The sequence below is a fragment of the Bubalus kerabau genome, chromosome 1, assembly GCF_029407905.1.
Source record: "Bubalus kerabau isolate K-KA32 ecotype Philippines breed swamp buffalo chromosome 1, PCC_UOA_SB_1v2, whole genome shotgun sequence".
NCBI classification, from domain to species: domain Eukaryota; kingdom Metazoa; phylum Chordata; class Mammalia; order Artiodactyla; family Bovidae; genus Bubalus; species Bubalus kerabau.
Genome location: NC_073624.1, coordinates 190,415,641 through 190,438,980, shown reverse-complemented (window position 1 = coordinate 190,438,980; position 23,340 = coordinate 190,415,641). Strand labels below are relative to the sequence as shown.

At 38.1% G+C, this 23,340-nt stretch overlaps 1 protein-coding gene and 1 pseudogene across 2 annotated transcripts in view; both read left to right on the top strand.

Annotated features, from left to right (window-relative positions):
- Positions 1 to 23,340, top strand: part of RAD50 (RAD50 double strand break repair protein) — a 108,135-nt gene that overhangs the window by 35,704 nt on the left and 49,091 nt on the right. For both annotated transcript variants that reach the window (XM_055547873.1, XM_055547866.1), the window contains 8 exons: positions 3,595 to 3,780; positions 4,118 to 4,322; positions 11,573 to 11,701; positions 11,919 to 12,084; positions 14,033 to 14,226; positions 14,630 to 14,836; positions 15,901 to 16,083; positions 16,884 to 17,041. In XM_055547873.1, the coding sequence (XP_055403848.1) occupies positions 3,595 to 3,780; positions 4,118 to 4,322; positions 11,573 to 11,701; positions 11,919 to 12,084; positions 14,033 to 14,226; positions 14,630 to 14,836; positions 15,901 to 16,083; positions 16,884 to 17,041 (1,428 nt within the window). The remainder of the gene's footprint in view (positions 1 to 3,594; positions 3,781 to 4,117; positions 4,323 to 11,572; positions 11,702 to 11,918; positions 12,085 to 14,032; positions 14,227 to 14,629; positions 14,837 to 15,900; positions 16,084 to 16,883; positions 17,042 to 23,340) is intronic.
- On the top strand, positions 8,519 to 10,653 carry LOC129641245 (tigger transposable element-derived protein 1-like; annotated as a pseudogene).

The following is a 23,340-nucleotide window of genomic DNA, read 5'->3' as shown; positions in this document are numbered from 1 at the left end:
TTTTAACAGACTTTACCTTTAAACCTGTTTTAGTTTCTTAGCACAACTGAGCAGAAAGTAGTTTCATCCTATCTCTACACCTGCACAGCCTTATCCACTATCATCATTTAATTTTTTATTTGATACTCTTGAAAGGTTGTTGTTGAATCACGTGAATACACCGGGATTCTCGGCCCCCGGAGGAGAAGAATTCAATCCGGGGCCAGAGACGAGACTTGATCGCTCAGAGCTTTTGTGTAATAAAGTTTTATTAAAGTATAAAGGAGATAGAGAAAGCTTCTGACATAGGCATCAGAAGGGGGCAGAAAGAGTGCCCGCTTGCTAGTGTTAGCAATGAAGTTATATAATCCAAAGAATATCTTGAAGTTGTAATAACCTCATCAGACCTACTCCCATAATTTACATTTTAAGATAATACTGTCCTCAGGCAAAATACATCCTTGTAAAGACCAGGTCTACTCCCATAATTAACATTTTAAGATAACAGAAGGTTGAATCCAAAGACTGTCCTTAGGCAGGATACATTATTGTTATATAATCCTAAGGAATGTGGAGAAAGAAAAAAAGTTTGTCCTTTCTTCCTCCTTGAGAATTCCAGACCCCTCTCTCCTTGGGGACCCCTAGACTCCCTATCAACCTACCTAGGAAATGACTCTCTCACTATTTATCAGTTAAACAGAGTGATCGCATTAAAGATTTAGTAATAATGGTCCATTCCTTTGAGTAAATTTATGGATAGTTGCTGAATTCAAGGTGCATAATCACTCAAATATAGATTGAATGACTGAAAAGTGGTAGTAATCATGTCTATAGGGAAAGATGAGGTAAGCAGACAGGTAGGAAAGCATATTGTCCCTTTCAGCTGTTGTCATTCTGTTAAGGGCAGGTATCATCTTGTAATGGGTTTGGATGTTGAAATTAGGCTGCCCTGAGTTCAAAGCCTTATCCTTATTGAGCAAATTATTTATCATCTTATCCCTTTCATTTATTAATTTGTTAAACTAATTAAATAATCTGTTAACCAATAATGTGTAGCACCTATTATGTGCTAGAGAAGGTGGCTTTTAAACACACTCAGGTCTCGCCTGCAAGCTCAGGTTTCGTTTCACTTCAGTTACAGTCTGTCTTCATCTTCCCCTTTATGGTCGGTTTTTTTTCAGAAGAGTTATTGGTACTCACTATCTCCATTTCTTCACTTCCTCCTGACTCCTTCTCTTGCCCCATTCTTGTATTGAAACAGTTACAACGGTCACAACCTCTGTATTAGAATAATGCTATTGGGCTTCCCTGGTGGCTCAGAGGGTGAAGAGTCTGCCTGCAATGCAGGAGACCTGGGTTTGATCCCTGGGTCAGGAAGATACCCCTGGAGAAGGAAATGGCAACCCACTCCAGTACTCTTGCCTGGAGAATCCCATGGACACAGAGGCCTGGTAGACTACAGTCCATGGGATCACAAAGAGTCGGACACGACTGAGCGACTTCACTTCACTTTACTTTACCAGATAGACCTTGCAGTGAGTCTATTTTTTAATTTGTAAAATATGGCTTCGTTATCACTGTAGATATCTTAGAAAGATGTTAGGGGTTGAAGTAAAGGACATAAAATGCTTAATGTATCATTGGGACTCGTGTATTAGTTTTCTGTGATTGCTACAACAAATCACAAACTTAATGGCTTAAAACAGTGCAAACTTATAGTTCTGTAGTTTAGCCAAATCGGATCTCACTGGCTTAAAATCAAAGTATTATATGCATATTTCAAAAGTAAAAGACATTGTACAGTTTTAATATGTGAAGTTTATTATGAGTAATTTGAAAATATTTTAAAATGTTTAAAATTGTAATAAAATACACTTAACATCAATTTCCAAAAATAAAGTCAGATGAGGAACAGTCCACTTAGCCATGTAAACTAACGCATTTAAAAATTCCAGGAATTAGAATATAACTATCCTGGAGGGTCTGTGTATAACTCAGTACTTCTGTTTTATAACACAATATTTTTGCCTGTTTCTCTCCCTCACTCACATCCTACCCAGTCAGTTGTTTGGAGTTCCATAGGCTCTTAGATCCTCTCCTGTTTTTGTTCTACATTCTCATTCTTTTTCATTTTATTTGTACATATTTGTCAGGCGAGTGTGTATGCTCCTCAGTTCTGTCTCATCACAACAAAGATTTGGAATGACGGACATTAAAACCCTCTGCGTGTCACGGCTCTCGGGTCTTGGACAGACTGTGTTATAGCTCTTAGGCAAATCATTGTTACAGCTCTACTTTATTTAGAAAATAGCAAGAGAATCCTCGAGGTGTGAGGGCATGCTGACCCAAAGACATGAAGAGAAGAGAGTGGGGGAGCATGCCAGTGCGCAGGAGAGGGAGAGAGAGAGCGCCCTTTGGCCCCTCTTTTTATGTGTTTTTCCCTCCCCTGGGCCTGCCCTATGCAAATTGGGCTAGCCAGGAGTGCTGTTTGTTCTACCTGAAGTCCTCACTGTGGTCCTCTGACCTTTCTTTGACCTTCCTTTGTTCTATTTTCACGGGCTTTTCCCTTCCTTGTCTTTTAGCCACCGCCATTTTGGACTCCTGTTTCCTATTCTAACTACCTAACATATTCATATGTATTTGTAGGTGACTCATACGTGAATGTCTCTAGAGTAGACCTCTGATTCCAGACCCATGTACCGAGCTGTCTCTTTCATTTTCTACCAGTTCTTCCAAAGAAACCTCAGTTTCAATGTATTCAAAACCAAGCTCATAATCCTTTCCCCCTTGGCTCCCTGTTAGAAAGCCGCCTACAATGTCCTGATCTGTCTTTGTCCATTCTGTCCCCCTACAAAACATTTTCAGTACATTCAGTGTAACATTTTCAGAATACATACAGAAATGACAGTAAAGACAGACATTACCTCTACTGACTGTATACAAGACAGAAGGTTTGAAGGAAAATGGTCAGTTTACCCTTCTGAAGAAAGGTACTGAGAAACCACTTGGAATCCAAGGCTAGGGATGCTCCTGGCCCCAGGTGTAATGAAATAGGGAGCTTATTTAAAAGGCCCTGAGGCAATTCTGTTTTGATTGTTTTGTTCTTGTGACCCTAGAACTTAGGTCTGTTGATTAAGAATCTTCCTAGGATTTATTTGGATGGGCATCACTAAGGTTTGCCTTTATACTCTTTTTATTGTGTCTTTTACTAAACAGTCCCTTATCTAATCAGCACAGTATCAATATTTTTTTAAGTACCTTTGCCTGTCTACTGTGTATCATTATGTTTTATTCTTTTGAGTCTCTTATTTTCTGTATTTGAAAATTTTGAGGATAGAAGATAGTTTATTTTCCTTTATGTATTACCTATAAATGTTTTCCAACTACATAAAAAAACAATTCTAGCACCTGTTCGCTACCATCCTGTTTTACATACTTTTTCATTTCACTTTTACGTACTGAAACATTTGAGAGTTGTACTTTTTAGTATAGAAGGCCATCCACTGGGGATGGATGAGGGGGATTTTTTTGGCTTTTTTGTAAGTACGGGCATGAAGAATTAATTAACAGACTAGATGCCATTTTACATAAATTCTTGATTTTCCTTTTCTGCAGGCATGGTGAAAAGGTCAGTCTCAGCTCCAAGTGTGCAGAAATTGACCGAGAGATGATAAGTTCTCTTGGGGTTTCCAAATCTGTGCTAAATAATGTCATTTTCTGTCACCAAGAAGAATCTAATTGGCCTTTAAGTGAAGGAAAGGCTTTGAAGCAAAAGTTTGATGAGATTTTTTCAGCAACAAGGTTTGTAACCTGTAATTAGATTTTGTAGTCCATTAAGTTATTGAGCCAGAATTGCCATTTGGATGCTTCTATTTCTAAACAGAAAGTCAAGCAATTATACCACTTATCCAGTGGAAACCAGCAGGCATATTTCCTTTCAGTTTTCTTTCTTTGCATCGTTATTCACTTGGTTGACAGAATATATGTAACATTTGTACTTACTGTTATGTCATAAGCATTTTCTGAGTTATTAAAAACTCTTTGTAAATGTTATCTTAATGATTGCATAATATCCATTGTTTGAATATACTATAGTATGCTTACCAAGAAATTTGATTTTTATTTAATATCTTCAAAGGTACATAAAAGCCTTGGAAACACTTCGGCAGGTACGGCAGACACAAGGTCAGAAAGTAAAAGAATGTCAAACAGAACTAAAATATCTGAAGCAAAACAAAGAAAAAGCTTGTGAAATTCGTGATCAGATTACTAGTAAAGAAGCCCAGTTAACATCCTCGAGGGAAATTGTCAAATCCTATGAGAATGAACTTGATCCATTGAAGGTAATTTGATCTCTTGTATGCTGAGGAGAAGGTCACCATTTATCTATCTCTTACCCTAAAAGTACTTATTTTTCTGTGAATGGTGTGTATATTTCTTGAAAAAAATGATCAGAGACTATATGTTATGGTTATGTCTTAGGTCTATGTTAAGATAGTCCTAAAGTTGCCTGAAGATCTTGCATCTGAAGGTAAACAAATTTGTAGTATCGTATTAATGAGTCATGTCACTAGTTTTTAACGGTGTAATGACTCATCCTTACAGTTCTGTATTCTTAAGATTATTTTTTTAATCATTTATTTATTTACGGTTGCACTGAGTCTTTGTTGCTGCATGCAGGCTCTCTCTAGTTGCTGTGAGCAAGGGCTGCTTTTTGTTGCAGCGCACAGGCTTCTCACTGCAGTCACTTCTCTCGTTGCGGAGCACAGGCTGGAGGTGCATGGGCTTCAGTGGTTCAGCATGCAGGTTCAGTAGCTGGTGGCTGTGGGCTCTGGGGCGGGTAGGCTTCAGGAGTTGTGCTGTGGGCTCGGTAGTTGAGCCTCTCAGGCCCTGGACCATAGGCTCTGTAGTTGTGGTGTGTGGGCTTAGTTGCTCTATGGCATGTGGGATCTTCCTGGACCAGAGATTGAACATGTCCCCTGCATTGGCAGGTGAATTCCCAACCACTCTACCACCAAGGAAGTCCAAAAGAGATTATTTTTTAATTAACAGGTCTTTCTTTGCAGTTTTTATAATTTGTAGGATGTTCTCGACATTGTGCAAAATTTGAAATTGATGTGTAGCATGTTGATGTATTTACAAATGAGTTAGATTTCTAAATTCTGTGATTTGTAAGCAAGACTTTAACAGAATCCCATTCACTCGTTTCACAAGCATTCATTAAGTGTTTCCAGTGGGTCAGGGAATACTATGTTTGGAGCTACAGGTGCAAAGAGAACAACAGTAGTGTCCTTCCCATTTAAGGTATTACTGGTCTAAAAAAACAGTTTTTTAAGTGGCTTTTTAAAGTAGCAGATAGAGGAAAGTTAAAAAAAAAATTTTTTTTTAATTATTTGGTTTTTTAAAACTCTCTTATAAATACTGGTATAGATATTTGAATTGTAATCTGAAAATAGCTTGGTTTTCTGTCCCAGTGCCTATTGACATGAATGCATCCTTTAGTGAGTATTTATTCTTTTGTGCATAACACTGTGCTAGGTACTCTTGAGGATTGTTGTTGTTGATCAGTCGCTAAGTCATGTCCAACTCTTTTAACCCCATAAACTGCAGCATGCCAGGCTTCTCTGTCCATCACTATCTCCCTGAGTTTGCTCAAGCTCATGTCCGTTGAGTCAGTGATACCATCTAGTCATCTCATCCTCTGTCACCCCCTTGTTCTCTTGTCCTCAATTTTCCCCAGCATCAGGGTTTTTTCCCATGAGTCAGATCTTTGCATCAGGTGGCCAAAGTATTGGAACTTCAGTTTCAACATCAGTCCTTCCAATGAATATTCAGGGTTGATTTCCTTTAGGATTGACTGATTTAATCTTCTTGCTGTTCAAAGGACTCTAAAGAGTCTTCTCCAGCACCACAGTTTGAAAGCATACATTTTTCGGTGCTCAGCCTTCTTTATAGACCAACTCTCACAGACATACGTGACTACTAGAAAAACCATAGCTTTGACTATACAGACGTTTGTTGGCAAAGTGATATCTCTGCTTTAAAACACTGTCTAGGTTTGACATAGCTATTCTTCCAGGGAGCAAGTGTCTTTTAATTTCGTGGCTGCAGTCACTGTCTGTATTGATTTTGAAGCCCTGTTCTCTTGAGGATAGGGAAGCCAAAGACTTAGACTTTGTTTTTAATGATCTAATAGTCTAGTTAGAGAAATACAGAATATATTTTGAAAGATAGTTAGGATTACAAAGAAGTAAAATGAAGAGCTGTAGCAATGTGAATGATATAGTTTAAACATAGGTTCTTTAAGAGCTTGAAGATGGTGATTGTGGCACAATTGAGAAATGAAAAGAAAATAGTAAATGGGACTTCATCAAAACAAAAAACTTTTGTTCAGCAAACTATACCATCAACAATGCAAAAAGACCACACACAGAATGGGAGAAAATATTTGCAAGTTACATATGTGACAAGGAACTTTTATCTGGAGTATATAAAGAATCCTTCTTGTTGTTGTCTAGTCGTTAGATTGTGTCTAACTCTTTTGCAGCCCTTTGGACTGTAGCCCACCAAGCTCCTCTGCCCATGATATTTCCTAGGCAAGAATACTAGAGTGAGTTGTCATTTCCATTTCCAAAGGATCTTCCTGACCCAGGGATCAAACCCACACCTCGTACATTGGCAGGCAGACTTCACTGAGCCACTAGGGAAGCCCCAGCCAAGATAATGTTAATGCTGCCACAGCACAGTGAAAACACTGATGGAAGCCGACAAGTTTCTGAGAAGTAGAAACTCCTCTTTTACAGTAACAGGGGTATTCCTGTTTATTGCCATTAAGAATTAATCCAGTTCTTCTTGTTAGACTGCTCAATATATTTTCTGAATAGTTTTTTCCCCACAATTGATATGAATGATCACATTCATGAAGGACTTTCTGTATGCCCAGTCACTGATCAGAATGCTTTAAAACATATTATACAAGCCCCGTGGTAACCCTGTGAAGTTTTTCAGACAAGAAAAACAGGTATTCATACTGGAAGTAAGGGGTAAACCTAGGATTTAATTCCAGGCCTCTCTGATTCCCAAACCCATACTTTTCTCCTTTGGTCAGATTTATCAAAATATAATTTACTTTTAATAAAATCCACACTTTTGAAATTACTATTTGATGAGTTTGGACAAACGCATACAGTAGCAGTATTGCTGTATGCTACGGTAATACATACTAGTAGGAGTATTACTGCTACTAGTACGGTCAATATATGGAAACTTTCCATCACCCCCAGAAGTTCTTTCAAGTCTGTTTGTAGTCAGTCTGCTACCTCCATTCCCAGCCTTTGGTAGTCACTAATTTGTTTTGTGTTTTGGCCTTTTCCAGAATGCCACATCAGTGGAATCGTGCATTATGTAGCCTTTGTGTCTGACTATTAGCGTAATGCTTTAAAATCTATCTGTGTTGTTGCATGTTTGAGTAGTTCATTCCTTTTTATTGCTGAGGATATTCCATTTTAAGGATATATTGCAGTTTGTTCATCTGTTCTCTTGTTGGTAGATGTTAGGTTGTTAACAGCTTTTAGCTATTACAAATAAAACTACTATAAACTTCTGTGTAGAGGTCTTTATTTGGAGATAGGATTTCATTTCTCTTGGGTAACTCCCTCAAAGTGGGTTGTTAAGTTATATATTAAGTGTGTGTTTTACCTTAGTTGCCAAACTATTTTTCAGAGTGTCACTTTGGTAGTCCCACAACAATGTTTAAGAGTGTAGTTGTGCTTCATCCTTATCAGCACTTAGTGTTACTGTTTTTTATTTTAGCCATTAAAATAATGTCTGATTGCTGCTGTTGTTGTTCAGTCACTTAGTCCTGTCTGACTTTTTGCGACCCCACAGACTGCAGGATGACAGGCTTCCCTGTCCTTCACTATCTCCCATAGTTTGCTCACATTAATGTCCATTGAGTTGGTGATGCCATCCAACCATCTCATCCTCTGTCGCCCTCATCTCCTTTTGCCCTCAGCCTTTCCCAGCATCAGGGTCTTTTCCAGTGAGTCGGCTCTTCTCCAGTGAGTGGGCTCTTCTCAGGTGACCAAAGTATTGGAGCTTCAACTTCAGCATCAGTCCTTCCAGTGAATATTCAGGGTTGATTTCCTTTAGGACTGACTGATTTCATATTGCTGTCCAAAGGACTTCAAGAGTCTTTTCTAGCACCACAGTTGAAAAGCATCAGTTCTTTGGTGCTCATCCTTCTCTATGGTCCAGCTCTCACATCCATACATGACTGCTGGAAAAACCATAGCTTTGACTATATGGACTTTATCAGCAAAGTGTCTGTGCTTTTTAATGTGCTGTCTAGGTTGATCATAGCTTTTCTTCCAAGGAGATTTTTACTTCATCAAAATTAACATTTTCTTATAGTTTTTGCTTTATGTTTCCTATCTAAGAAATCTTTGCCTGACCCAAGGTCACAAAAATTTTCTTCTTGAAGTTTTATAGTCTGAGTTCTTATATTTAAGTATATTTCAGGTTAATTTTTTAATACAGTATGAGGTGAGGTTGAGATTTACTTCTTTACATAGATGTCCAGTCATTCCAACTCCCAGAGCCTATAGTCCTAATTGTTATACCACCTTGCCTCCCAGTGTCATCTCCCATTTTTAAGTATGGGACTCTCTACAAGTCCTGAGTCTCCTGCTGTACTTGGCATGTACAGGCACACTTTGCTTTATTGTGCTTTGTAGATAACTGCTTTTTTTTTATTGATTGATTTTTTTTTGTAGTAACTCTATGTCAGGCAAGTGTGTTGGTGTCATTTTTCCAACAGCATTTGCTCATTTTGGAAGACAGCTGTGCTCACCACTGTATCACCAACGCCATTTGCTCACTTTGTGTCTCTGTGTCACATTTTGGTAATTCTTGCAATATTTCAAGCCTTTTCATTGTTACATTATTATGGTATTTTGTAATCAATGATCTTTGGTGTTACTACTGTAATTGTTTTGGGGTGCCACAAACCACACCCATATAAGACAGCAAATTTTATTGTTGTACTTCATTAAATTTCTTTTTTTAAGACAGCACATTTAATCGACAAATGTTGTAGGTGTTCTTACTACTCTACCAACTGTCGATTCCCTTTTCTCCCTCTTCTTCTGAGACACCCATTATTGAAATTAGACCAGTTATTAACCCTGTAAGGGCCTCTCACATCTTTAAGAGACAGGAATAGTCATACATCTCTCACTTTAAATCAAAAGCTAGAAATGATTAAGGTCGGTGAGGAAGGCATATCAAAAGCCATCACAGGCCAAAAGCTGGGTCTCATATGTCAAGTGGTTAGCCAGCTTGTGAATGCAAAGGCAAAAGTTCTTGAAGGAAATAAAAGTGTTACTCCAGTGAACTCATAAATGATAAAAAAGTGAAACAGCATTATTGCTGATGTGGAGAGTTTAGTGGTCTGGATAGAAGATCAAACCAGCCACAACATTCCCTTAAGTGAAAGCCTCATCCAGAGCCAGGTCCTAACTCTCTTCAATTCTGTGAAGGCTGAGAGAGGTAAGGACGCTGCAGAAGAAAGGTTTGAAAGTAGCCAGAGGTTCTTAAGGTTTAAGGAAAGATGCTGTCTCCCAAGACTTCAGAGTGCAAGGTAAAGCAGCAAATGCTCATAGAGAAGCTACAAGTTATATAGAAGACGTAGCTCAGACCATGAGTGAAGTTGGCTTCATTGTACAGTAGATTTTCACTGTAGATGAAACAGCCTTATACTGAAAGAAAATACCATCTAGGACTTTCATGGCTAGAGAGGAAAAGTCAATGCCTGGCCTGAAAGCTTCAAAGGTCAGGCTGACTGTTGTTAGGGACTAACATAGCATGTGACTTTTAAGCGGAAGCCAGTACTCATTGACCATTCTGAAAATCTTAAGAGCCCTTAAAAATTATGCTAAACCTACTATGCCTGTGTTCTATAAATGGAGCAACCTGGATGACAATGTATCTATTCACAACATGGTTCAGTGAATATTTTAAACCCATTGTTGAGATCTACTGCTCAGAAAAAAAATTTATTTTTCAAAATTTCCGTAATTTTGCTCATCAACCATGTATCTGGTCAGCCAAGAGTGCTGATGGAGATGTACAATGAGATTTATGATTTCATGTCTGCTAACATAGCATCTATTCTGTAGCTCATGGATCAAGAAGTCATTTTTCATTTTCATGTCTTTTTAAGAAATACATTTCATAAGGCTGTAGTTGCCCATAGACAGTAATTCCAATGATGGCTCTGGGTAAATTGAAAACCTTCTGGAAAGGATTTACCATTCTAGATGCCATTAAGAATATTCATGATTCATGGGAACAGATCAAAATATGAACATTGTTTTCTTTTAAGACGTAATACTATTGCACACTTCTACATGGTAGTGTAAACAACTTCTATATGCACTGTGAAGCCAAAAGATTTGTGTGACTTAACTTTATTTCAATAATCACTTTATTGCAGTGGTCTGGAACTGAACCCACTTTGCCTGAGGTGTCATAATGATTAGAGGGAATATATAGCAGCACTTAGTAAAGTGTCTGCAATATAGCAAGTCTTCAATTGCTGATAACTATAACTGTTACTGATTATTGTTTTTTAATCTCTCATTCAGCTAACATACTAAACACTTGTTACATGTGCTAGGGAAGCGTTGGTGAACAAAGTGAACAACGTTTCTATGATGATAACATTACCTACTAATACATAAATCATAAGATATGGCATTAGTGAAGTGAAAGTCGCCAATTCTTTTCGACCCCATGGACTACACAGTCCATGTACTTCTCCAGGCCAGAATACTGGAATACTGGAGTTGGTAGCCGTTCCCTTTTCCAGGGGATCTTCCCAACCCAGGGATTGAACCCAGGTCTCCTGCATTGCAGGCAGATTCTTTACCAGCTGAGCCACCTTAGTATAATTTAGTAAATGACACTGAAGTTGAGGATGTGTTTTGGTACAGGTATGAAAGCTTACAGTTGATACCTGTAATAAGTTAGTTTAAAAGGTATCTTAGAAGAGAAATTGGTCAGCCTTAGAATTGTAGAGGAAAACACCAGAAGAATATCCCCAGCATCATCCAAGGAGGGAATTTTCTGAGCCAGGTCACCCATATTCCTAGGAGGTGAGGCAGCCAGCTGTTGCTAGAAGCAGGCAACTGAGATCATTTGTCACATTTCACTTGTGATGCAGCATGAGTTTCTAGTCCACTCAATAGTTCTAATTTCTTTTTTAATAAATAGTTAGCCTTTTAAGGATTAAGTTCTTAAAATGTGGTACTTTACATAATGTGACTCCAGTTACCCAGTGAGTGAATGACTTTTGTGAGAGGTGTTGAAGGTAGGGCATGGGCTTTGGCGTTAGAAGGGAGTTTATTTCCTTCTTTTCTTTATGAGCTATAAGGAGTTGCATGAGTTACTTAATGTCTAAAATCCTCAGTTTCTCTGTGCTGTCTTAATAGCAGTGTGACTAAGTGACTGGCCCTGGGACATATTATTTATCTTCAGTTATTTGCAGTGTAAACTGTAGTGAATTTTACTTATTCAGGGTGTTTATTTTCAGAATCGTCTAAAAGAAATTGAACAAAATCTCTCTAAAATAATGAGACTCGACAATGAAATTAAAGCTTTGGAAAGCCGAAAGAAGCAAATGGAAAAAGATAATAGTGAACTGGAACAGAAAATGGAAAAGGTTTGTGGTGGTGGAATTTTGTTCTACTTCAGAATTTTGAGATTATTGTAATGAACCTCATTTGATCCCATTTTGTCACCCATTTTCCAAACATAGAAATCTTGATGTTTGTGGTTCTTCCGTGTTTATGTTAAAAGGACGGATATTGAATAAGCTCTGGTTCATATTTTGTACCTCAGTGTGATACCTTGTTATACTTTATTTTGGTTCTACACAGGTTTTTCAAGGGTCTGATGAGCAGCTAAATGATTTATATCACAATCACCAGAGAACAGTAAGGGAGAAAGAAAGGAGATTGGTAGACTGTCAGCGTGAACTGGAAAAATTAAATAAAGAATCTAGGCTTCTCAATCAAGAAAAATCAGAACTACTTGTGGAACAGGGTAGGACAGTGTTTACTTGTTTTTTTTCTGTATTATAATAATATGCATTTTCTGTATGAATGATGAATCTCTAGGGAAGTATGCCATGTGAAAAAAGTCAATCTCAAAAGATTATATATCATATGTTTCCATTTTATGTGACATTTTGAAATACTAAAATTTTAGAAATCTAGAGTAGATTAGTGATTGCCAGGGTTACCCAGTAGGAGGAAGAATGGGAGGAGGGTTAGCATGATGATGGTTTTATAATTTTATTTATTTATTTATTCATTTTTGGCTGTGCTGGGTCCTCATTGCTGCACAGGCTTTTCTGTGGTTGCAGAGAGTGGGGACTACTCTCTAGTTGTGGTGCCTGGGCTTCTCATTGAGGTGGCTTCTCTTATTGTAGAGCACAGGCTCCAGGACATGTGGGCTCAGTTGTTGTGGTTCCCGGGCTCTAGAGAACTGGCCCAGTAGTTGTGGCACACAGGCTTAGTTGCTCCACAGCATATGGGGGTCTTCCCAGGTCAGGGATCAAACCCATGTCTCCTGCATTGGCAGGCTGATTCTCTAGCACTGAGTCACTAGGGAAGCTCTGGTTATGGTTTTAAAACAAAGAAGAGGGGTTCTTGTGGTACTTGAACTGTTCAATATCTTGACTGTCATGGTGAATGTAAGAACCAACACAGCTGATAAAATCATATAAACTTATACACAGAGATACAATTTAAACTGGGAAAATAAAAGATTGATGGATTGTAATAGTCTCATTATCCTTATAGTGATATACTCTAGTTTTTCAGAATTACTAAAAGAGAACATTGTTTTTCTACTCAACAACAGTTCTGACATCAGATGTGTAGGTTTTTCCACACCAAACAATTTTCCAGTTATCAGTGGATACCAGGTGTCCTGTAATTTCATTCATTTCTGACATTCCTGGTCCGAAATTAGCACAGACCCCACAGATTAAGGACTCAGTCCCATGAAACTGTCCCTCAATTTACTTCAGATGCCACTCCCAAGTCCCAGGTTGTCTAGCACCTGTACTTCTGACCAACTGGCTGTATAAATCAGAGGTTTCCACAACTCCTTTCTCAGGTTCAGTAATTTTCTATAACTCTTCCTAGAACTCAGGGAAACACTATTACCAGGTTATTAAGAATAGAGCTCAGGAACAAACAGATGGAAGAGATGCATAGGGCAAGATATGTGAGAGGGACATTGAGCTTCCATGCCTTCTCCACATGTGCAACTTGCCTAGCACCTCAATGGAAGCTCTTTGGGTGTCATTGCTTAGGGTTTTTATAAGTTGCATTAAGTAGGCCTGATGGATTAAGTCATTGCCCATTGGTGATTGAACTCAGACTTCAGCCCCGCCCCAGAAATGGGAGGGGTGGATATTGAAACTTTGGATTCTCTAATCACATAGTTGGTTCCTCTGATGACCACATCCCATCCTCCAAGGGTCACCTCATTAGAATAAACTCAGGTAAAGTTGAAAAGGGCTTACAATGAATAACCAAAGATACTCTTCTCACCCCTATCACTGGGAAATTCTAAGAGTTTTTGGAGCTGGTTCAGATGGTAAAGTGTCTGCCTGCAATGCAGGAGACCCAGGTTCAATCCCTGGGTTGGGAAGATCTCCTGGAGAAGAAAATGGCAACCCACTCCAGTACTCTTGCCTGGAGAATCCCACAGACGGAGGAGCCTCGTAGGCTACAGTCCATGGGGTCGCAAAGAGTCAGACACGACTTCACTTCACTTCACTATCAATAACCAAGGACAAAACCAAATATGGATTTCTTACTGTATCTCAATAATATAGTTACCATTGGGAAAACTGAGCAAAGGATATAAGAGATCTTGTTCTATTATTTTTTTTACAATTGCATGTAATGTACAATTATTTTAATTTTTTTAAAAAAATCAACTGATAAAAGAATTACTATGATTATGTTTTTTAAAGGCCGTCTACAACTACAAGCAGATCGTCATCAGGAACATATGCAAGCTAGAGATTCATTAATTCAGTCTCTGGCAACACAGCTAGAATTGGATGGCTTTGAGCTTGGACCATTCAGTGAAAGACAGATAAAAAATTTTCACAAGCTTGTGAGAGAGAGGCAGGAAAAGGAAGCAGAAACTGCCAGTCAACTGTTGGTAAATACTGTTATCTTCTTTTGTTTGTATCACATTGTCTAGTTGAATTGTTTTAATTTTTGGGTGGATCTTATTTTGTCATATTTTTGGATTAATGTTATCCATTAAAATTAGCTATGAGGTAAAATTAAAACCTTTATGGAAACAAATTTTGTAAACTTTATAATTGTAAAAGTACAAAGGAAATACAGACCTACGTTTCTTATTTGATTTTAGGTAAAAATTCTCTTTAATTTTGCCGAAGTTTGCTCATAGTTAATAATCATCTCTGAATGATCATCATTACATTTTTTATGTTTTTCTGTATTTTCCTCAAATTATATTACTTTTGCATCAAAGAAGCTTTTCCTTAGTGGTGTTTTTTGTGAAAAATTAATGCTTATGCTTCTTGCTGTGTATTTAGAATGACTTTGCACGAAAAGAGGCTCTGAAACAAAAACAAATAGATGAGATAAGGGATAAGAAAACTGGACTGGGAAGAATAATTGAGCTCAAGTCAGAAATCCTAACTAAGAAGCAGAATGAGCTGAAAAATGTGAAGTACGAATTACAGCAGTTGGAAGGCTCTTCAGACAGGATTCTTGAACTGGACCAGGAGCTCACAAAAGCTGTAAGATACTCTGTGTAATCCAATAATTTTAAGGTGTAAGATATTTGGAAGTACTTTATCTTTTGCTGGTCCTAAGATTATGGCATTTTAATAAAAATATCAACCTTGTCTATCAGTCTCCTATAAAATGAATTTATTTGTCTTAATCACCCATCTCTAATCCTGAAACCTGGTGTGCTGAAAATTAGAATCATCTAAGGAAAGTTTAAAAAAAATACTTAAGCTTACATCTTAAACCTTCCAAATAAAAGTCTCTTAAGAGTGGGATGTGGAAATGTGTGTTCAAAACAGAACTGGGTGATTCTTAGGAGTACCTTAGTTGAGAACCACTTGTCTCAGTTTAAAAAAAGTAGTATTTTCCCGCTAGGTTCCACACACTGTAGATATTATGATTAAATATTGTTTAGATATATATTTATTGCCATGCTACCACTTTTTCTGTGGTAGAAACTTTCTTAGCCCGCTTCTTCCTTCCGTGAATTTCCAAAATTTCTTCTCCATTCCTAATCTGTTCCCTTCCCTCGCGTCTCTGTTAGCAAAATAAGCATCCTAAAACTTGGTAAATCCCCCGTTTAGGTCCCATCTTGATAATTTAAATGTTTCTTTTTGCTCTCAAACTTAATAGTTGGCGTATATTTTTGTCAGTTTAACCCTTGATCACAATATTGCTCTGTTGTGATGGAGAGATACTGGTCAGGGACCACATCACACTTTGTGTATGCTAGGCAATGTGTAGTGAGTTACATACTTCCTTGATAAATGCTTAATTATTGACTGAAGAGTCATTGAACTGTATACTTAGGCATATTTTTCTTAATTTTGCACTAATTTTCATTTTCACTCCTGTTGGACTCTTGTAGATTTATTTACTAAGTCTCTACTCTTATAGTAAGGTAACTTTGTAAGATATTTCTTAAAAAGTTTATTCCTTCTGTTTTTCTGTTGTTGAATAAAATCAAACTAATATCTTGACCATTCTGAGGAGTAGCTGATTTCTAATACACTCTGCCATCATTTTAACCCAAAACGTATAAACCTGTTCATTTGTTTGAATTATCAATAAGGAACGTGAGCTAAGCAAGGCTGAGAAAAACAGCAATGTAGAAACTCTAAAAACAGAAGTAATAAGCCTTCAAAATGAGAAAGCAGACCTAGACAGGACCCTGCGTAAACTGGACCAGGAGATGGAGCAATTAAACCATCATACAGCAACACGTACCCAGATGGAGATGCTCACCAAAGACAAAGTATGACCTTTCTTTTTATTCTAATTATACTCTCTGGTATTTAAAACAGTTTATCTTACATTCATAATTGTTACACTATGAAGTATTTAGTTGGTATTGGCTTTATATTTTAAGGGTTAAGTGAGCTTTATGCTCTATAAAATAAACTTTCAGGCTTAAAAACTGTACTCTAATTACAAAAAATAGCAGTACAAAAGTGTTTACACAAACACACATGTGTACATTTCTATTAATTTTTATCATATATCATACAGAAATTTTGATCTTCCCAAGTGACTCAGTGGTAAAGAATCTGCCTTCCAGTGCAGGAGGCTCAAGAGACTCAGGTTCGATCCCTGGGTCAGGAAGATCCCCTAGAGAAGGGATGGCAGTCTATTCCAGTGTTCTTCCATGGAGACTTCCATGGACAGAGGAGCCTGGCAGGCTAAAGTCCATGGAGTTGCAAAGAGTCAGACATGCCTGAGAGACTGAGCATACACGTACAGAAGTTTTAATTTTTGTGTCATCAGACCTGTTATTCTTTCCTCTAATACTGTAAGAAATTTTCAAGAGTTCCCTGGTGGCCAAGTATTACTTGTAGTTTCACTGCCATGGTCCAGGTTCAGTCCTTGGTGAGGCAATTGAGATATCCCACAAGCTGCATAGCACAGCCAAAATTAGAAATGATTTTTTTTTTTCTTCTTTCATTTTCAGTTTTATTTTTAAGCCTAGAGCCGTAATCAATATAAAATTTGGTTTTATTCTTTATGTAATGTGGAGATACTGAGTTTTATTTTTAAAAGATTTTTTTTTCCCTTTAGGCTGACAAAGATGAACAAATCAGAAAAATAAAATATAGGCATAGTGATGAATTAACTTCGTTGTTAGGATATTTTCCCAACAAAAAACAGCTTGAAGACTGGCTTCATAGTAAATCAAAAGAAATTAATCAGACCAGGGACAGACTTGCCAAGTTGAAGTAAGTAGTTATAACATTTGAAGTTGTAATAGAAGTCTCTTATGTCATGCTTTCATTTTTAATTGTTTTGAAATCATTTATTGTCATGAAATGGTATGTCTTATTGATTGAATTTGATTCTCCTATATTTTACAAATTAAGTAAAATGGCAACAGTGATTTGAGTTTCTTGTTCCTTAAAAGTTTGCATAACTAAGAGAAAGAATTAAAATATTCCTCTGTAAAAAGTGAGACTTGAAAATACAAAACTCCTAAAAGGTAATGTGGGGACAAGTTTCATTATGTTGAAATTGGCAATGATTTCTTGGTTATGACCCCAAAAGTACAGGCAGCAGAAGCAAAGCTAGACAGATGGGACTACATCATACTTAAAAACTGCTACACAACAGAGGGCAAAGGCAATCCACGTAATGGGAGAAAACATTTGCAAATGATATATCTGTTTAGGGTTGTTGTTCAGTCACTAAGTCATGTTCAGCTCTTTGTAGTCTCATGAACTGCAGCATGCCGGGGTTCCCTGTCCTTCACTATCTCCCGAACTTTGCTAAAACTCATGTCCATGGAGTTGGTGATGCCATCCAACCATCTCATCCTCTGTTGCCCCCTCCTCCTGCACTCAGTCTTTCCCTGCATCAGGGTCTCTTCCAGTGAGTTGCTCTTTGCATCAGGTGGCCAGGGTATTGGAGCTTCAGTTTCAGCATCAGTCCTTCCAATGAATATTCAAGGTTGATTTCCTTTAGGACTGACTGGTTTGATCTCCTTGCTGTCCAAGGGACTCTCAAGAGTTTTCTCTAGCGCCACATTTCGAACGCATCAATTCTTCAGCACTCATCCTTCTTTATGGTCCAACTCTCACACCCATACATGACTGTTGGAAAAACTATGAAATGAAATGATGAAAGTCAATCAGTTGTGTCTGAATCTTTGCGACCCCATGGACTAGCCTGCCAGGCTCCTCTGTCCTTGGAATTCTCCAGGCAGGAATACTGGAGTGGGTAGTCATTCCCTTCTCCAGGGGATCTTCTCAAGCCATGAATTAAACTTGGGTCTCCTGTGTTGCAGGAAGACTGTTTACTATCTGAGCCACCAGGGAAAAACCAGTTTTGACTGTATGGACCTTTGTTGGCAAAGTCATGTCTCTGCTTTTTAATACATTGTCTAGGTGACCATACCATCGTGATTATCTGGATCATTAAGACCTGTTTTTGTAGTTCTTCTGTGTATTCTAGACACCTCTTCTGTTTCTGTTAGGACCTTGCTGTTTCTGTCCTTTATTATACCCACCTTTGCCTGAAATGTTCACTTGGTATCTCTGGTTTCCTTTAAGAGATCTGTAGTTTTTCCCATTCAGTTGTTTCCTTTTATATATTGCATTGTTCACCTAAGAAGGCTTTCTTATCTCTCCTTGATACTCTCTAGAACTCTGCATTCAATTGGAAATATCTTTCCCTTTCTCCTTTGCCTTTCTTTTCTCTTTTCTCAGCTATATGTAAGGCCTCTTCAGACAACCATTTTGCCTCCTTGCATTTCTTGTTTGCATTTCTTGTTCTTTGGGATAGTTTTGGTCACTGCTAGTGTTAAAATCCCATGGACGGGGGAGCCTGGTGGGCTGCAGTCCATGGGGTCACGAAGAGTCGGACACGACTGAGTGACTTCACTTTCACTTTTCACTTTCATGCATTGGAAAAGGAGATGGCAACCCACTCCAGTGTTCTTGCCTGGAGAGTCCCAGGGACGGGGGAGCCTGGTGGACTGCCGTCTACAGGGTCGCACAGAGTCGGACATGACTGAAGTGATTTAGCAGTGTTACGAACCTCCATCCATAGTTCTTCAGGGACTCTGTCCACCAGATCTAATCTCTTGAATCTATTTATCGTCTCCACTGTATAATCATAAGGGATTTGATTTAGGTCATACCTGAATTGTCTAGTGGTTTCCCTGCTTTCTGAATTTTGCAATAAGGAGTTCATGATCTGAGTCACAGTCAGCTCCAGGTCTTGTTTTTGCTGACTGTATAGAGCTTCTCCATCTTCGGCTGCAAAGGATGTAATCAATCTGATTTCGGTATTGACCATCTGGTGATGTCCATGTGTATAGTCGTCTCTTATGTTCTTGGAAGATGGTGTTTGCTATGACCAGTGCATTCTCTAGGCAAAACTCCATTATTTTTTGCCCTGCTTCATTTTGTACTCCAAGGCCAAACTTGGCTTGTTACTCCAGGTGTCTCCTGACTTCCTAGTTTTGCATTCCAATCCCCTATGAAGAAAAGGACATCTTTTTTTGGTTTTAGTTCTAGAAGGTCTTGTAGGTCTTCACAGAACTGTACGACTTCACCTTCTTTGGCATTAGAGGTTGGGCACAGACTTGGATTACAGTGATCTTGAATGGTTTGCCTTGGAAACAAACCGAGATCATTCTGTTGTTTTTGAGATTGCATCCGTGTACTGCACTGATGCAAAGAGCTGACTCATTGGAAAAGACCCTGATGCTGGGAAAGATTGAGGGCATGAGGAGAAGGGGGCAACAGAGGATAAGATGGTCGGATGGCATCACCAACTCAATGGACATGAGTGTGAGCAAACTCCAGGAGATGGTGAAGGACAGGGAAGCCTGGCATGCTGCAGTCCATGGAGTTGCAAAGAGTCAGATACGACTGAGCAACTGAACACCAACATCAACTGCATTTTGGACTCTCTTGTTGACTCTGAGGGCTGCTCCATCTCTTCTGAGGGATTCTTGCCCACAGTGGTAGATATAATAGTCATCTGAGTTAAATTTGCTCATTCCTGTCCATTTTAGTTCACTGTTTCCTAAAGTGTCGATGTTCACTCTTGCCATCTCCTGCTTGACCACATCCAATTTACCTTGATTCATGGACCTAACATTCCAGGTTCCTATGCAGTATTGTTCTTTACTGCATCAGACTTTACTTTTACCACCAGATACATCCACAACTGAGCGTCATTTCCACTTTGACCTAGCCTCTTCATTCTTTCTAGAGCTATTTCTTCACTGTTTCCCAATAGCATATTGGACCCCTACCAACCTGATGGGCTCATCTTCCAGTGTCATACCTTTTTGCCTTTTCCATGAACAATATGAACAGTATGATTAGGGGTTAATATCCAGAATATATAAAGAACTCCTACAATTTGGTAATGAAAAAACAAATACCCAGATTAAAAAATGTCAAAGGACTTGAAGAGCAGTTTCTCCAATAGATATACAACTAGCTAACAAGCATATAAAAAGATACTCAGAATCACTAGTCATTAAGGAAATGCAAATCAAAACCATGGTGGTATAGCACTCCACACCGGTTAGTGTGACAGTTATCAAAACAATAGGAAATACAGTAGTGTGTTATAATAACTTATAATAGAAAATGAAAGAGTAATATGTATATAACAGAGTCACTTTGCTGTGCAGCTAACACTAACACATTGTAAATCAACTATACTTCAATTAAATAAAATAAGTTTTTAAAAAACCCAGAAAACAGGTGTTGAGGATGTTGAGAAATTGGAACTCTGTGCACTATTCATGGGAATGTAAAATGGTGCAATTACTATAGAAAACCTTGGAGGTTCTTCAAAAATTAGGAAAAGAATAACCAGATGATTGAGCCGTTCCACTTGTGGATATATATTCAAGTGAAAACATGATCTCAGGGAAATATTTTTAGTCCATGTTCACTGCAGCATTATTCACAATAGCCAACAGGTGGAAGCAACCTGAATGCTTATTGATGGATGAATAGATAAATAAAATTTGGTGTATATATGATGGAATATTTATCTTTGTAAAAGAAGGAAATCCTTCTGTGTGTTGATGAACTTTGAGGATATTAAGTGAAGTTAAGTGAAGTATACTAGTCACAAAAAGTACTACATGGTTCCACTTAAATGAAGTATTCAAAGCTGTCAAACTCTTAGATACAGAAAGTATATATATTGGAGGTTCAGAGTAGCCAGAGGATGACGGCAGGGTGGGGTGGGGTGTGGTGTTGTTCATTGGGTAAAGAGTTCAGTTTTATAAGATGAAAAAGCTTTAGAGATCTGTTACACAAAAATGTGCATACAGTTAACACCACCATGCCATACAATTTAAAATGGGTAAGGTGTTACATTTTGTTTTTTTCCACAGTTTAAAAAAAGTGATCAATTTTTTTGAAATATCACCTTGAGTGGTGTTTAGATAGGAGGGTCAAAAATCCCACACATTTCTGAGGAAGATGGTGAATTTGGCCATGTTAAATTTGTATTTCTTGTGGAAATGTCTGTTAGGGAATAAGATATTAGAGTTTGAGGTTTAGTAGATTGGAAGTTGTCACTTTGCAAATGATATTGGCGTCAGTAGTACATGTCAACTTGGAGTTATTCAAAGAGAAGAGAAAGAATTGTAGTCAAATTCCTGGAAAACATCAACATTTAAACTGTAGGCAAGCAGAGGAAGAGGAGCAAGAGAACCAAATGCCCAGGGAGTGAGGGTGAGAGCAAGAGAGGAGTGTTGTCTGGTTTGTCTTGAGAAAATATTCTTCCAAGGAGGAGCCCAAATGTATGTGGTACTGTTAAAATAGTGATCTTAATGAGCAGTGCTCAATGGCTAGGATGGTGAAAGCATCATCTGCATGTTATTTTTTTTCCAAATTTTTACTGCAACTCACAATGGAAAGTATCAAGATGAGGCATGTGTGCACTCATGCATATTTATTTGAAACAGATTTCTTAAAATAGTACCAATACTAACTACATTCAATCCACTCCAATATATTCTACATAGTATGTTCAGTTTTTCAAAATATGCTATGATACATTAAATTGATTATATGATACATTAAATTGATTACATGACTTACCTAATGTATCAAAACCTGTAAATCGACCCCTGATTTGTATGGGCATGGAGGCTGGCTAGGATGATATTTAAGAGTTGGAGTGAAAATTAATTGTACTAGTGAGCAAAGTCTTTGATGAATGAGAGGGAATGAGTGATCAGGTTGTAAAAATTGGTTTGGCCAAGGTGTGTGTTCGGTTTTTCCTCTAAGGTGACTCTGGTAGCACTAGTTGTCTTTAACTTCATTCAGAGCAGTTTTGTTAGATTGTATTATGACGCTGTCCCCTCAGCATGCTTTTTAAAATAAATAAAGTGTCCCCAACTTGGTGAATTTTGTGTAGCCATTTTAGAATTGAAGATGAAAGAGAAAAGCAACATTTTCACATATTATGCTTTGTTACTTCAAGAAAAGTAAAAATGCACCTGAAACACAAAAAAAGATTTGTGCCATATATAGTGAAGGTACTCTGGTTGAAAACAGTCAGTGTTATGCCATACGGGATGTAGCTGACATACTTAAAATATCCACATCGAGCTCTGAAAATCATGTGCACCAGCTTGGTTGTGTTAATCAATTTGATGTTTGGCTTCCACATAAATTGAGTGAAAAAAACCTTCTTGAACATATTTCCACATGCAGTTCACTACTTAAACATAACAAAAAGTTCCATTTTTAAAAGAAATTGTGACAGGCAATGAAGAGGGGATACTGTACAATAATGTGGAATGGAAGAGATCATGGATCAAGGAAAGTGAACACCACCAGCCATACACCAAAGACCAGTCTTCATCCAAAGAAGCTGATATTGTGTATATGGTGGGATTGGAAGTGAGTCCTCTACTATTAACTCTTTCCAAAAAACCAAACAATTCCAACAAGTACAGCTGCAAATTAGACCAACTGAAATTCTCTTAATGGAAAAAATTTCAGTTCTTTGGAAGACCATAAAAGGCACCTGGAACAATTAGTTCTTTGCTCAAATAGATAAAGTTTTTGGAAGATGGAATTATGAGTTGCCTAGAAAATGGCAGAAGGTAGTGGAACAAAACAGTAAATACATTGTTCAGTAAAGTTCTTGGTGAAAATGAAAAATGTCTTTTATTTTTACTTTAAAACAAGTGAACCTTTTGGCCAACTCATTGGATGACAGCAACAAAGAGGGAACGAAGGGAACATTTTTTGCTGGAGGAATGGAAGTACAGTTTTGAAAGGGTTCACACAGAGTTAAGTGAATGCTCTCCTTTTTTCTAATCTCCCTCCAGTAGATCTGTGAAGCATATTCTCCTTGCTAAGGTTCTTAATGCAAGATCTAAGACCATGATCCCCCTCAAACCAAGCAGAACTCGGTCAGTACACGTTTTTCTGGGAGCCGGTGTCTGACCAGGGTGAGCCAGTGTACTGTAGGGGTAGAGTGCAGGCAGTAGTGGGCTGCTGCCATGACTTCTGAAAAAAAAAGCACCTGG